Here is a 14059-nt window from a genome sequence, read left to right as displayed (position 1 = left end):
CAGCTCCATTAATCAGAGTTCTCCCCTCTCTAAACTTTTAGTGAACTTACAGTAAGTCTCAGAAGTTGTTTTTATAGTGTTTAATCTATGTTAGTTCTGTTTCATGTCTTCATTCAATATGTATTTCCTGCGCAATTACTCTATATCAGGCAGTCTGCTAATGGTACAGTGGTGAATAAGATAGACATAGTCTCTCATGGAACTAAAAGTCTAGTAGAGAAAACAGACACTGAACAAGATCATTACAAATGTAGTGAGTACTGCGCATAGGATGTATGGAATTCTAGGACACTTATAACAGAGAAAGTTACCCCAGTAGGGACTTAAACAAAACCCTAGCTGAGAAAATGCCATTTAAGCTGAAGCCAGAAAAATGAGTGAGCATGAGGCAGGTGGAGAGTAGGGAAAGAGTGCACCAGTAAGGAAATAGCTTGTGCAAAGGCTATAAAGCAGAAAAGGAGCAGATTTAGAAAATAATAAGAAAGACCACTGGTATACATGAAAAAATGAATGAGAGGAAAAGTAGAATATTGTGGTGATTATGTGAAATAATGTATAAGAAATTACTTTTTCAAATATAAAGTGAAGAATTATTAGATACAACACAGTTCAACTGTCCAAGGCTGTGAGAAACAATTATGTTGAGTTGAAACAAAAACTGAATTAGAAGGAAAGTCAGTCTGCTAAATCAGGTAAGAAAAATAAGTGATAATAAATTGGTGAACTTGATTGAAATGGAATATAATAATAAGAAATATAGTTACTATTTTTTATTTTATTGATTATGCTATTACAGTTGTCCTATTCCCCCCCTTCATTCCCCTCCACCCTGCACTCCCCTCCCACCCACATTTGCCCCCTTTAGTTCATGTCCATGTGTCTTTTAAGTTCTTTGGCTTCTACATTTCTCATACTATTCTTGCCCTCCCCCTATTTTCTACCTACCATCTATGCTACTTATTCTCTGTACTTTCCCCCCTCCTCCTCCCACTCCCCTGTTGCTAACCCTCCACATGATCTCCATTTCTGTGGTTCTGTTCCTGATCTAGCTGCTTAGTGTGTTTTTGTTTTAGGTGTGGTTGTTAGTAATTGTGAGTTTGCTGTCACTTTACTATACATGTTTTTTATCTTCTTTTTCTTAAATAAGTCCCTTTAACATTTCATATAAGGGCTTGGTGATGATGAACTCCTTGAACTTGACCTTATCTGAGAAGCACTTTATTTGCCCTTCCATTCTAAATGAAAGCTTTGCTGGATAGAGCAATCTTGGATGTAGGTCTTTGGATTTCATGACTTGGAATACCTCTTTCAAGCCCCTTCTTGCCTGCAAGGTCTTTTTCGAGAAATCAGCTGACAGTCTGATGGGAACTCCTTTGTAGGTGACTGTCCCCTTAGCTCTCGCTGCTTCTAGGATTCTCTCCTTCATTTTAATCTTGGCTGATATAATTATGATGTGCCTTGGTGTGTTCCTTCTTGGGTCCAACTTCTTTGGGACTCTCTGAGCTTCCTGGATTTCCTGGAAGTCTATTTCCTTTGCCAGCTTGGGGAAATTCTCCTTTATTATTTGTTCAAATAAGGTTTCCACTGGTGGCTGTTCCTCTTCCCCTTCTGGCACCCCTATAATTCTGATGTTGGAACGTTTAAAGATGTCCTGGAGGTTCCTAAGCCTCTCCTCATTTTTTTGAATTCTTGTTTCTTCATTCTTTTCTATTTGGTCATTTTTTTCCTCCTTCTGGTCCACTCCTTTGATCTGAGTCCCAGTTTCCTTTCCATTACTATTGGTTCCTGTGCATTGCCACTCATTTCAATTAGTTTAGCCTTCATATGTTCCTCTAATTTGTGACTAAAATCAACCAGTTCTGTGAGCATCCTGATCACCAGTGTTTTGAACTGTGCATCTGAAAGTTTTGCTATTTCTTCATTGCTTAGATTTATCGGCTCTGGGGCTCTAAGTTCTTCTTGAGCCATGTTTTGATCTGTTCATGCCTGTTAGGTATGAGGAGTGGAACCTTAGTTGTTCACTAGGGTGGGGCCACCCAGGTCGCTGGGTTGTGACGCTGTAGGTGAGGGCAGGGTCAGAGAGGGACAATGGTGGTCTCCTCTGCTGCTTCCTGCCACTGGGGCATGCACGGTCTGTCTCACTTCAATATTTATTGAATGTACAAATAAACAAATAAATAGATGCTGAATGAAAAAGCAAGGAGGGAAAGGAGAAAATTATTTCATACCAAGAAATAGTAAAATAAGTAATCAGGAAGTTACTGCCCCGCCTAATAAAAGAACAAATTTAAAAAATGCAAAACAAATTTTAACCATTATAATATCAAGGTAAGTTTTAAAACAAAATTTCTCTTTGAAACCCCAATATTTTTAAGCATAGGAAGCTTTTATTATTTTTTTCATCACCAGTTATCCCCCATACCATCTTCTACCTCCACATACTCCTCTCCCCCACCCTAAAATCACCACACTGTTGTCTGTGTCCATGAGTTCTTTCTCTCTGTGCTTTTCCTTTTATGCTCGATCCCTCCACCCCCACCATTAGACAGTTTAAAAATAATGTTAAGAAAATTTTTAATTCAAGAAAGAATTCACATGACAAATAGGTAAAGAACACAGTTTATCTAATTCTGTTAATACATGTGTAGTATGCATAATTTCATTTTAATTACAAAATACAGCTTAATTTAAGATGCAATCATTTGCTTTTGGAACCTTACTTAAAAGTCATTTCAGGACTTAAGAAAGTTGCGCTTAAACATTAAAGATAGTAAAAAATAACATGTACTTACAATAAAAGGGAAAGATGAAAACATCACACCATGAATGCTATGAAGTTAATTTTATATCTTAACCAAAACACAAACCTATCACTGACTATCACAGCATCCAAAAGTCAAAAGCACAACTAATAACTAAATAAATCACAAAGTTCACATCTTGCCTATTATGAAATTCCCCATTATTGATCTAGGTCATACAATATTAAAAACTGATTTCACTGTCAATTAATTTTTTAAAATGTATATGTAATCCTATACTTTTTACCTTCATTCATGCATTCAACTATGAAAAATATGTTTTCATGTTAAATCTCACCTCATTGTATCTGTTGCTGGGAATTTTGATGCTGGTTTTCCGAACTTCCATGTCAACCACCAAACCTTGGACTACTGGTAATGTGTATTGATAATTTCTGAAGTCCTGTGTGAAAGCAGATTGGAATAGAATGAAGAAGTCATCCATGGCAGGATTTCACTAATAGTAATAAAATTAGTAAAAACGTACAGAATGTCAAAACTGAAAGATCCCATTTACCTAAATAATTAGGATAACGAAAGCCCCACTGTGTCTGTATACTCTAACTTTCTATTAGACTATAAACTCTTACGAAGGCAGAGATTAAAAAGTTTCATATACCTCACATATAATATTAAACAAATATTGGAATGCTTACCCCGCTTGACACCACTTAACACTTTCGGCATTTATTTGTTAACTGTCTGCTCCCCCTAAGGTAAGCTCCAAGAGGTTAGGAACTCTCACTTGTGTTGCTCTTATATTCCAAATGCCTGGAACAGGCAGTCATTGAATGAATATTTGTAGGGTAAAACACACATATATATGCCCAACATCTAGTGTGGCTGAAGTAAAATGAGCAAGAGTGGTAAGAGTCCAGGTCCAAGTTACAGCATAAAGCTAAATTTCATAGGGTCTTATGGGCCACCATAAAGACCTTACCTTCACTTTTTTTTTGGCCAGGTTTGTGCTTGTACTGTATTGACACAAAGATGCATGGCAGCTTACATTGAACAAAACAAGTAATTAAAAATTAGCTTTAAATATAAAAAAACCAGGACCCAGTAATTCCATGCTACCTTAAAAGTGGAATCAGGAGGGCTACCACATTCTGGGACTGGGAAGGGGCAGATTAATGCTGAGCATGTGTGTCTACTGTTATGAGAAGAGTTTGTGATGTTTGAGGGCTAGCTAGGGACATGCTCTGACTTCTTGACAAAGAATAGATGGCAAGGGAAGCAAGGATAGAAGGAAAAAGATCAGATAAACATAATAAAAATAATCTAGGCAAGAGACAGCGATCATCTGGACCACGATGTTAACAGTTCAAAAGGTTGTGAGGCGTTTTCAGATTCTAGATATATTCTAGATATACTCTAGGATGCCAGGCTTAAAATAAAAACAAGACAGAATGCTCCCTGCTTTAATTATACATTACCCATAGTCCTCAATGATCCTGCAAGGTCACTTAGATAATAAGTATATAATCAGGGGCTGGAATCCGGTACTAATTTGCTCCAAAGCTCCTTACACTTTCCAAACACTATATATATATACATACATACAAACATACATACATATATACATATATGTGGTTCTTTTCCTTTAACATAAATCTTCACCTGCCTGAAACAGCAGAGAATGCACTGCTATCAACAAAATGATAAAAAAAATCTTTCTCTTCCTTCTCCTGTACAAACTCTGATAAGGAAAAAGGAAGCAAAAATTCCCAACTTACTGCAAGAAGATTCATGATGGTATGCCCCGTCTCTCCAAACAATGGCTTCCGAAATCTGACACTGAATAGTGGGCACGGATAAACTAGAGAAATGAGAAAGGATCAGACTAAGTCTGGCACCTTAAAATTTGGGTAAAAGAGATATTATGGTTGATACAGTTTTCCAAATATAATTATAATGGCTCATTAGAGCATATGAAATTTAGAGCTCAAAAAGTATTTAGCATATTAGCATCACAGGCAAATCCTAAACCTTCTATAAACTATACTAGTCATTTGATGACCAGAATAAGCCTTTTGATAAAGTTGTTTCAAAAATGACCAAAAGTCTTAGGAAGCACTGCTCTCCAAAGTGCATTAACATGATCGAAGAAATAAATATCTTCTGATTCCTTTATGCTCAAGAAGTCTAAAAGAATTCACTCAGACATCTCCTGACTGGCACCCTCCTTAGGCGAGCCAAATACCAGGTGATCCTATTAGCTGGTCCACTCCTTGAACTTTATGACTTGAACTGTCTGATCAAGACATGAAGTTATAGGTTCCAGCCAGGTAGCTCAGTTGGTTAGAGCATCATCCTGATACACCAAGGTTGTAGGTTCAATCCCCAGTCAAGGTACATACAAGAATCAACAGATGCACAAATAAGTGGAACAACAAACTGATGTTTCTCTCTGTCTGTCTCTCTCTCAAATCAGTAAATTAATTTTTTTAAAAAGACAAGAAGTTATACATGTTGGTTCATCTGCACACAACCCTATCCTTTACCTACTTCACTAGGGCTGATTCATACATATGCTTCCTTCGCAGTTCAGTCCAGAGGCCCTTGGTCCAAATAATGTTTCTCATCTGATTCCTTAATTCTTTTTTTTTTTTTTTGATTCCTTAATTCTTGATGAAGTTAAGAGTCCACCTTGGAGCTCCCAAAGAACTCTTATTGAGTATGTGTTTTAACACGATATACTATTCCATGATTTCTGTATGTCTTCTTTACAAAAGGTTCTAAGAGCCTATAACCATGTCTTGGCTATTTCTGAGTTCCCAGAATTAATGACATATGGTAGGCCTTTATTAAATTCTTGTTCATTAATGAATAAATAAGTGAAACGATAAAGCTGACTTGCTGAGAACATACAGTATATAGTTTTACGGTTTATGAAATAATTTTTCATCTCACTTGATCCTCTTAAAAACCCTATACAATATAAAAGGCAAGCATTATCATCTCCAGTTGCAAAATAAACTGACAATCAGACAACTTGAGTGATCTGGCCAAAGTTACAGAGCTAATAAGGGGCAAAGTTAAAGAACCCATTCAAGTGGTCTGATGTCTAGACCAGCACACTTTCAATTAGGTGAAGATACAAAGTTTATAATAAAGCTTGCATTTAGTCCTTGACATCTTAGAAAAAAATCACAACTTAGTCGCACCGCTCGCTACACCCATGGGCCAGGAGCTTTTCTGTTGCTTGTCTTGTTAACTGATAGAGTGACCTCTATACCACTAGTTTCCAGTATCTCTCAGGTCACATAAAATACAATTTGCTGCAACCATTTTCCAACCAAGTGACAAAAAAATGCACTTGTCATATATAGAAACTATAAAAAATAAAGTTATTTGTTAAGTTCAAATTCATTTTTTCTCAAGATGATTATGCATTTATCAATGAACTATAAAAAGCCAATAAGTTTACAAGGTAATAAATAACCACTAACTTTATCATTTGGTATTTTCAGTCCCTCCCATTCTAGTCAAAATAAGTAGAGACAATGGCTAAGTTTAGCTTAGCTATTTCAAAATTCTGCTGAATTGTATCACTGGGGGTGGGGGTGTGTGGCTCTGAATATTTCAAGACTTTACGTAGTCAGCATGTCTTGCTCATGTGTTTTAGAAAAAGGTATTTTACTACTTACGTCGATATTCAGCTCCAAGTCTCAACATCAGTCGGATGGGAAACACTTTAGCCCAAGGAGTTTCCCATTTCTGTATGAGAATCCCAAATAAGTAAGGTGGGGCTGGGAGCACAAGGTCTTGCAGTGACTGGTAAGTAGATGTCACATACAGGAATCCACCATGTTCTTTACTGCCAAGGAAACTCTGACTGAAGAAGGAGTGTCCCAAGTTACCCACAACATTTCCTAAAACAAAAAAAGCTCGTTTATTACTTTCTATCAATAAATCAATCATATTTTTAGTAATTGTCATTAGTCTATAGTAGTCCAGTCACTACCAAACACTAATTTCTAACTTTTCACAACAAAACACCCTTGTTTAGAAAGTTTTTAAATAAATAAATGGTGTTTATTAAATGAAATTTTCCCCCCAATTTTATCAGGGCTTCTGGTGAGTGTGATGTAACTTGTATTATCATTCTGTTGAAGTCTAGCTAGCAGCCAAAAATACTGATGCCTCCCTTAGTTAGATGGAGCGACTTTACTATATGGCTCGAGATAGAAATTGCTGCCTCAAAAGTCACAAAAAATGTTAAGATTATGTACATGCTCACACCAGCCAAGGCTACATACAAAAAAAATTTAAAGAGCATGTCTAAATAACAATAAACTGGTAAGAACAGCAAACTGTTCATCAGAAGGAGAATTAATCAATTCTAGTTCTCTTACGTAATGAGTATGAAACAGTAGCCTGAAAATGAATAAACTGGAACCACTAGAGCAATAATGAAAGTCAAAAACATACAGTGGAGTAAAAAACGCAAACCACAGAAAATAAACACAGTGTGACACCAGTTGTACAAAGTTTAAAAACATGCAAAATGTGTTATAATCCTTAATGATGTGAGCATTTGGGATAAAATTATGATAAAGAGGAGCAATAAATGCGTAATAGAAGTTTGACGAAAGTGGTTACCTAGAGATTGAGGATGGGAAGTTTGGAAGGAAGATGTAATCAGGACAGTAAAGAAAGATTGGTCATTTTTTATCCCATGTTTGGTATTTTGTTTACAAGTGGTTATTTTGTCATTATGCTTCATAACTTGCATAAATACTAAAAATATATTTATATAACAATTTTTTTTTCAGATTTTATTTTTAGAGAGAAGGGAAGGGAAGGAGAGAGGAAGAGAAACATCGAGTGTGAGAGAGACATCAACCAGCTGCCTCCTGCCTGATCCCAAATGGGGGCCTGTCCTGCAAGCCAGGCATGTGCCCTGACTGGGAATTGAACTGGTGTACTTTGGGTTCACAGGGCAGTGCTCAATCCACTGAGTCATGCCAGATAGGAATATGCCATATAATTTTTTAAAGATTATTGAAGGAGTTTAGAAGGATAAAAAGAAGGAATTACCATCTTTTATACTCATCTGAGGACACATTTATTGATTTTAGAGGGAGGGGACAGAAGGGAGAGAAACATCAGCGTGAGAGAGAAACATCAACCAGTTTCCTCCTGTACATGCCCAACCAGGGACTGAACCTGCAACCTAGGAACGTGCCCTGACTGAGGATCAAACCTGCGACCTTCTGGTTTATGGAACAACACTCCAACCAACTGTGCCACACAGTCCAGGGCCAAAAGAGATTACCTCTCTCTGTGAGAATCATGCAAGAAGAATTCATACAGAAAATGGTCTTTGAGTGACACTTAAGAAAACTAACAGGCTTCAATAGCTGGGGTGTTGGAAAACAGCAGGGTGGTGGAGGGTCACGGTCTTGAGTAATGAAGTAGGACATCACCGTACAGTGGAAGTACGGGGGGCAGACTACTTGTGAGAAATGAGGATGAAAATGTAGGGCCAGATACTGAATGGTGGAGCACACAGTTTGTGTTAAGGACAATATGGAGCCAATAAAGGTTTGTGGTAAGAAAGGGAAACAAGAGATTAACTCCAGAAAACAGTCTGGTATATACAATTCTCACTTTGTTCAACTCTATGTTCTGAATGTTTGTTTATAAAAAAATACATATATATAGAACATGGAGGAAGGAAGGAGAGGAAAGAATAAACAATCTGAAATTTCCCATGGCACCATAATAATCAGAAAGCATTCTAGAACTCTTAGATGTAATTTCTCACAAAATATAATTTTTCCTCACTGTGGGAAGCATAAGCAACTATGTATGGTATATACATACATACACTAAATAAGAAACACACATACACGCATTACTAAATACATATAATTTAGGTTAAAAATTCAGAAAAAATTATAAAGTAAGCTCATTCAGGGATTTTTCTGGCTTTTTTGAACTATTTATGCTACAGGAATGAACCACTAAGCAAATGATCCAGTGCTTAAGGCTTTCACGCTTGGGGGCAATTTAAGATACAATCTGCCAATTCCACACCCTCTGCTACACAGAGGAAAAAATAGTGAATTACGGTCATTTTAGAGCACTTAATATATGTTTCTACCTATAAAAAACAACAGTGAAATAATATATCAAGTTGTTACCTTCCTTATCTAACAACAGGATTCTTAATAAAACATGCGTATCACACAGATACTATGCACACCTGGTTTTAAAAACTCTGTACTATTATTAGATACACAGAAGTTACTGACATAAGGAGAGAAAACTGGTCTGGGAGTTTTAGTCCTAATCACATCTAGGCCTGTGATTTCAACAAGCCATTAACATCTCCAGGTATCTTCATGCATAAAAATAAAAAGTTGTACTACCAGATAATCTAAGATACTTTTCTAGTCCCATTATTTCTGTGAGCTGTGAAATGATTCCTATTCAAGGAGAGACTCTCATAGTTCACTTGTTTATGTTTTGGGATGCTATTTACTTAGCTATATATGTACCTGCCCTCATCCTATACTACAGAAAATATTTACTAAGCCTTAGATGTGTTATAGGTCGACCTTAGACTATTACCATTATCTTACTATCAGTCCCACATGACTTTTTTGTTATAGAATTATTGCATTTTAATATAATGGACTCTACTGATATATAAGGATATTTCTAGACTTCCGCCAAGATGGAGGTGTAGGTGGAAGCACTGCGCCTTCTCACACAACCAAGTTTAAAAACAACAAAGTTTTAGCAACAAAACCATAGCCAAACAACAGAAAATTGAACTACACTGAAGTCTGTCAACAACAAACCCTTCAGTCAAACCGGTAAGAGGGGCACAGCCAGCAGCAAAGCGGGGTTGGGCAGGAAAGATCCACTGGATCGACCAGGGCATGAGACCCAGGTGCGCCAGCAGCGTGGGTGGACCCACTGAGGGCTGATCGTGGTCACACAATCACGCACAGATAAACCGGTAAAGGAGCTAGCAGTGAGACGGACCACACAGGCCCCAGTGGCAGGAAGCAGCAGAGGGAACCACCATCGTCCCTCTCTGACCCCGCCCCCACATACAGAGTCACAAACCTGCGACCTGGGTGGCCCCGCCCTGGTGAACACCTAAGGCTCCCCTCCTCATACGTAATAAGCACAAACAGACCAAAACATGGCTCAAGAAGAACTCAAAAGCCACAGAGCCGATAACTCTAAGTGACCAAGAAATTGCCAACCTATCCGATGCACAGTTCAAAACACTGGTGATCAGGATGCTCACAGAACTGGTTGATTTTAGTCACCAATTAGAGGAACAAACGAAGGCTAAACTAATTGAAATGAAGGGAAATACATAGGAAACCAATAGTGATGAAAAGGAAACTGGGACTCAAATCAAAGGAGTGGACCAGAAGAAAAGAAAAAATGACCAAACAGAAAAATATGAAGAAACAAGAATTCAAAAAAAATGAGGAGAGGCTTAGGAACCTCCAGGACATCTTTAAACTGTCCAACATCCAAATTATAGGGGTACCAGAAGGGGAAGAGGAACAGCCACCAGTGGAAAATTTCTTTGAACAAATAATAAAGGAGAACTTCCCCAATCTGGCAAATGAAATAGACTTCCAGAGAATCCAGGAAGCTCAGAGAGTCCCAAAGAACTTGGACCCAAGAAGAAACACACCAAGGCACATCATCATTATATTAGCTAAGATTAAAATGAAGGAGAGAATCCTAGAAGCAGCAAGAGATAAGGGGACAGTTACTTACAAAGGAGTTCCCATCAGGCTGTCAGAGGATTTCTCAAAAGAGACCTTACAGGCAAGAAGGGGCTGGAAAGAAGTTTTCCAAGTCATGAAATCCAAAAACCTACAACCAAGATTGCTCTATCCAGCAAAGCTTTCATTTAGAATGGAAGGACAGATAAAGTGCTTCTCAGACAAGATCAAATTCAAGGAGTTCATCATCACCAAGCCCTTATTATATGAAATGTTAAAGGGACTTACCTAAGAAAAAGAAGATAAAAAAGATGAACAGTGAAAGGACAGCAAACTCACAGTTATTAACCACCACACCTAAAACAAAAGCAAACTAAGAGGACAGCTAGATCAGGAGCAGAACCATAGAAATGAAGATCACATGGAGGGTTAACAACAGGAGAGTGGGAAAAGGAGAAGGGGGGAGAAGGTACAGAAAATAAGTAGCATAGATGGTAGGTAGAAAATAGACAGGGGGAGGGCAAGAATAGTATGGGAAATATAGAATCTAAAGAACTTGAAGTATGTGGTCATAAACTAAAGTGGGGGGAATGGTGGGGGACGGGGTGGAGGGGAATGAAGGGGGGAAATAGAACAACTGTAATGGCATAATTAATAAAATATATTTTTAAAAGGATATTTCTAAAAAATGAATACAAATTTATACTAAACATACATTTAATAATTCATGCCTTCCCTTGTCAGTATTTCTTAGAATTCCATTCACAGCTCTAGTCTCTTCACACTGGCCTATCTTATTCATAACCATAGCCTCAACTATCACATAAATGCTGTGTCTCCCAAATCTGTATTTTGGCCCAGATCTACCTCCTGAGGTCCATATCCATATATTCACCCTCCATTTACATATTACCATCTGTTGTCATTATTTCAAATTCAACACACTGAACAAGGACCTCAGCTGCCAGCTCTGCTCTGCTCTTCTCTTTACTATCTCAGTGAAAAAGAACAGCATCCATCCAGGTGCCCGAGCTAGAAATCTGACATCAGCTTCAACCTGTTTGTTCCCTTTTGCCCTTACATGCAACCAGTTATCAAATCCTTTGAAATGAAGTGTCGCTGTCTTTCGTGTCTCTTCAACACTCTTTATTCCCACTGCCATTACTTACCTTAAAAACTGATAATTTCTTACTGAATTCCTATAATGGCTTTAAAAAAAAATAATTTGTAAGAAAATGAGTGTTGGTAAGAATGTGGATAAAAGGGAACCCTCGTGCACTGTTGGTGGGAATGTAAATTGGTGCAGCCACTGTGGATGACAGACAGTGTGGAGGTTCCTCAAAAATTAAAAATAGAACTACTATACAATTCTACGATTTTTCTCAATTTTAATAGTATATCTCTGTATACTAGTATCCTTAGTGTTCTCTAACTTTTAATAGCCATGCATTTACTTTTACATTGTTATAGTAAAAAAATCCACAATTTATTTATTTTGAAACCATAATAAAGTTGTCCATGCTAGCAGTTCTTGAAGCTTGAAAATTAAATGTAAAGTAACATGATTATGTAAATACTGTTAACTAAAGAACAATAAGTTATGGATATACTTCCCTCAAATAGGTAACAATATCATGAATCCTAAGCTACTCAAAGAAAAATACTCTTACATCAGTTCAATGGATTCTCTTACAAATTTTGATTCTAGCCTTTGTAAAATAACAAACACACCAGGTAAAGCACTGAAACTTATAATTTCCTCAAACCATGGCAAGTTCTAACTTGTCACCAATATCAATATCCAACGTCAGGCTTCCAAATTTAAGACTATTATTTTACATCTGTGTCTGAAGTTTTTGTCATCTTTTAAACCTAATAAAAAATAAAATAAAAACCAAAACAAAACAAAAAACCTTTTGTCATCCATAAAGGGTGCACACTAAACCATAATGCATTCCCACCTGCCAGGGCATCCTGATAAAGCTGCACAAAATGGTTAAAGATATCCTTGGGCAGACACTTTTCATCCGGCAGACACTGGAGAAGAATGACTATCTCAGACTGACCCACCGCATGCATGCCCTTGGTCGTGAAACACCAGCACTTCCTGTTCACATCTACAGATGGAATAAAAATAAAACATAAACTCATTCCTCTCCATTCTTACCCTTATAAAATGCACAGAAACCTATGTTTAATACAGCAAAGAATAAAACAGATCATTCTGAATCTGTATAATTTGACCTTTGAAATACACTGCATTGAGCGAAAGAACTATTATAGAAAATAAAATATACCACTACCTCTGGTGAATTAAGGGCTCTAGGCAAACCCTTAGAAAAAAATTGGAGGGGAAGTAAAAGAAGTAATAGTGAGAGACACGGAAAACTTTTAAATCCTATCATTACAAGATGTAATTATCAAAAGAACATTCCTTTAAAGATAAAATAAATAAAACCAAATTATGTACCCTTGGCTATAATGATCAAAAAATGTATTTCCTCATCTTTATTTTAAAAAGACACTTCAACCAAGAAAATAATTACTTATATAAGACCAGAAACAACAACAACAAAAGCCAATATTACAGCTTTGAATTCAGGTTGTGATATAAAAAGTATTTTTTATGCACACATTAATATGTAACTGAAAGATTCTAGCAATTTTAATTATAGTCCTTTCTAGGAGAAAATTCAAGATAATTAACAACATGACTATACTTAGCTTTGTGCTGTAAAAAGTGGTGAAAACGATGGCTATTCTGAGCTACTTACTTCCACTTCTTCACTAAAAGGCTCTGTAGAGTCCTAATAGCACAAGCCATGTGTAAAAATATGTTAAAAACAATGTTCAATCCTTGACACTTTTATCATTTGTACTCCAACATAATGTGATTCCCCCCAAAATTGAAAAAGGGTTCAAATAAATTATGAATACGACAGTGTAAGTCAAAACTAATAAAAGGTCCCCTCTTTCACTTTGGCAATTGTTACTTTATCCACCCAAACAGCAGATGTCCAGTCCAACTGTATTAAGATGGTGTGCATTTCAGGAATTCTAGGTTAGCTATTTTCTAAGTATAGCTTAAGAAGTAGATATAATTAATTAAAATTGAGTAAATTATTTTAAAATCTGATCCTAGAAGGAAAGATGGCAAGCATTAATAACTGGCCAAACATGCAAGGGTGTGATTAGCAAGTAAACTAGAAATATGCATTTCATTAATATAGAACCTCTAAAAAAACAGGTGTTTCTAGTTTCCAAGGTCAACTTAAAGCAAGCACACAGTGGGAACTAGAGGACTGCTCCCCAGTGCTTCTGTCCTCTCTCCAAAACTGTGCCTATTAATTAAAATTCACCCAAGATAAATGTGTTCTGGATTTTCCAGTACCACCTTAGAATCAAGATTTTAAATTACTCTCTTCTCTCTCATTCTAATGCACAAGAAGGCACCATGAATTAGTAAGTTTCTTCTGAATCTGAAGATGTACTGAAATTTTACTACATGTTATATAGCTAACTAACATTTCTCCCAAATACGGTTTTGCA

At 36.8% G+C, this 14059-nt stretch overlaps 1 protein-coding gene across 3 annotated transcripts in view; it reads right to left on the bottom strand.

Moving 5' to 3' along the window:
* The window catches only part of ZFYVE9 (zinc finger FYVE-type containing 9), a 121112-nt gene that overhangs the window by 29790 nt on the left and 77263 nt on the right, over positions 1-14059 (bottom strand). For all 3 annotated transcript variants that reach the window (XM_053655457.1, XM_037158320.2, XM_037158321.2), the window contains 4 exons: positions 12472-12627; positions 6452-6676; positions 4538-4620; positions 3100-3204 (listed from right to left, as the gene is read on the bottom strand). In XM_053655457.1, the coding sequence (XP_053511432.1) occupies positions 3100-3204; positions 4538-4620; positions 6452-6676; positions 12472-12627 (569 nt within the window). The remainder of the gene's footprint in view (positions 1-3099; positions 3205-4537; positions 4621-6451; positions 6677-12471; positions 12628-14059) is intronic.

This window comes from Artibeus jamaicensis, unplaced genomic scaffold, assembly GCF_021234435.1.
Source record: "Artibeus jamaicensis isolate MK-2021 breed Jamaican fruit bat unplaced genomic scaffold, CSHL_Jam_final scaffold_1019, whole genome shotgun sequence".
NCBI classification, from domain to species: Eukaryota; Metazoa; Chordata; class Mammalia; order Chiroptera; family Phyllostomidae; genus Artibeus; species Artibeus jamaicensis.
Note: the sequence above shows the minus strand (reverse complement) of the source record. Positions and strands in the feature narration are given on the sequence as shown.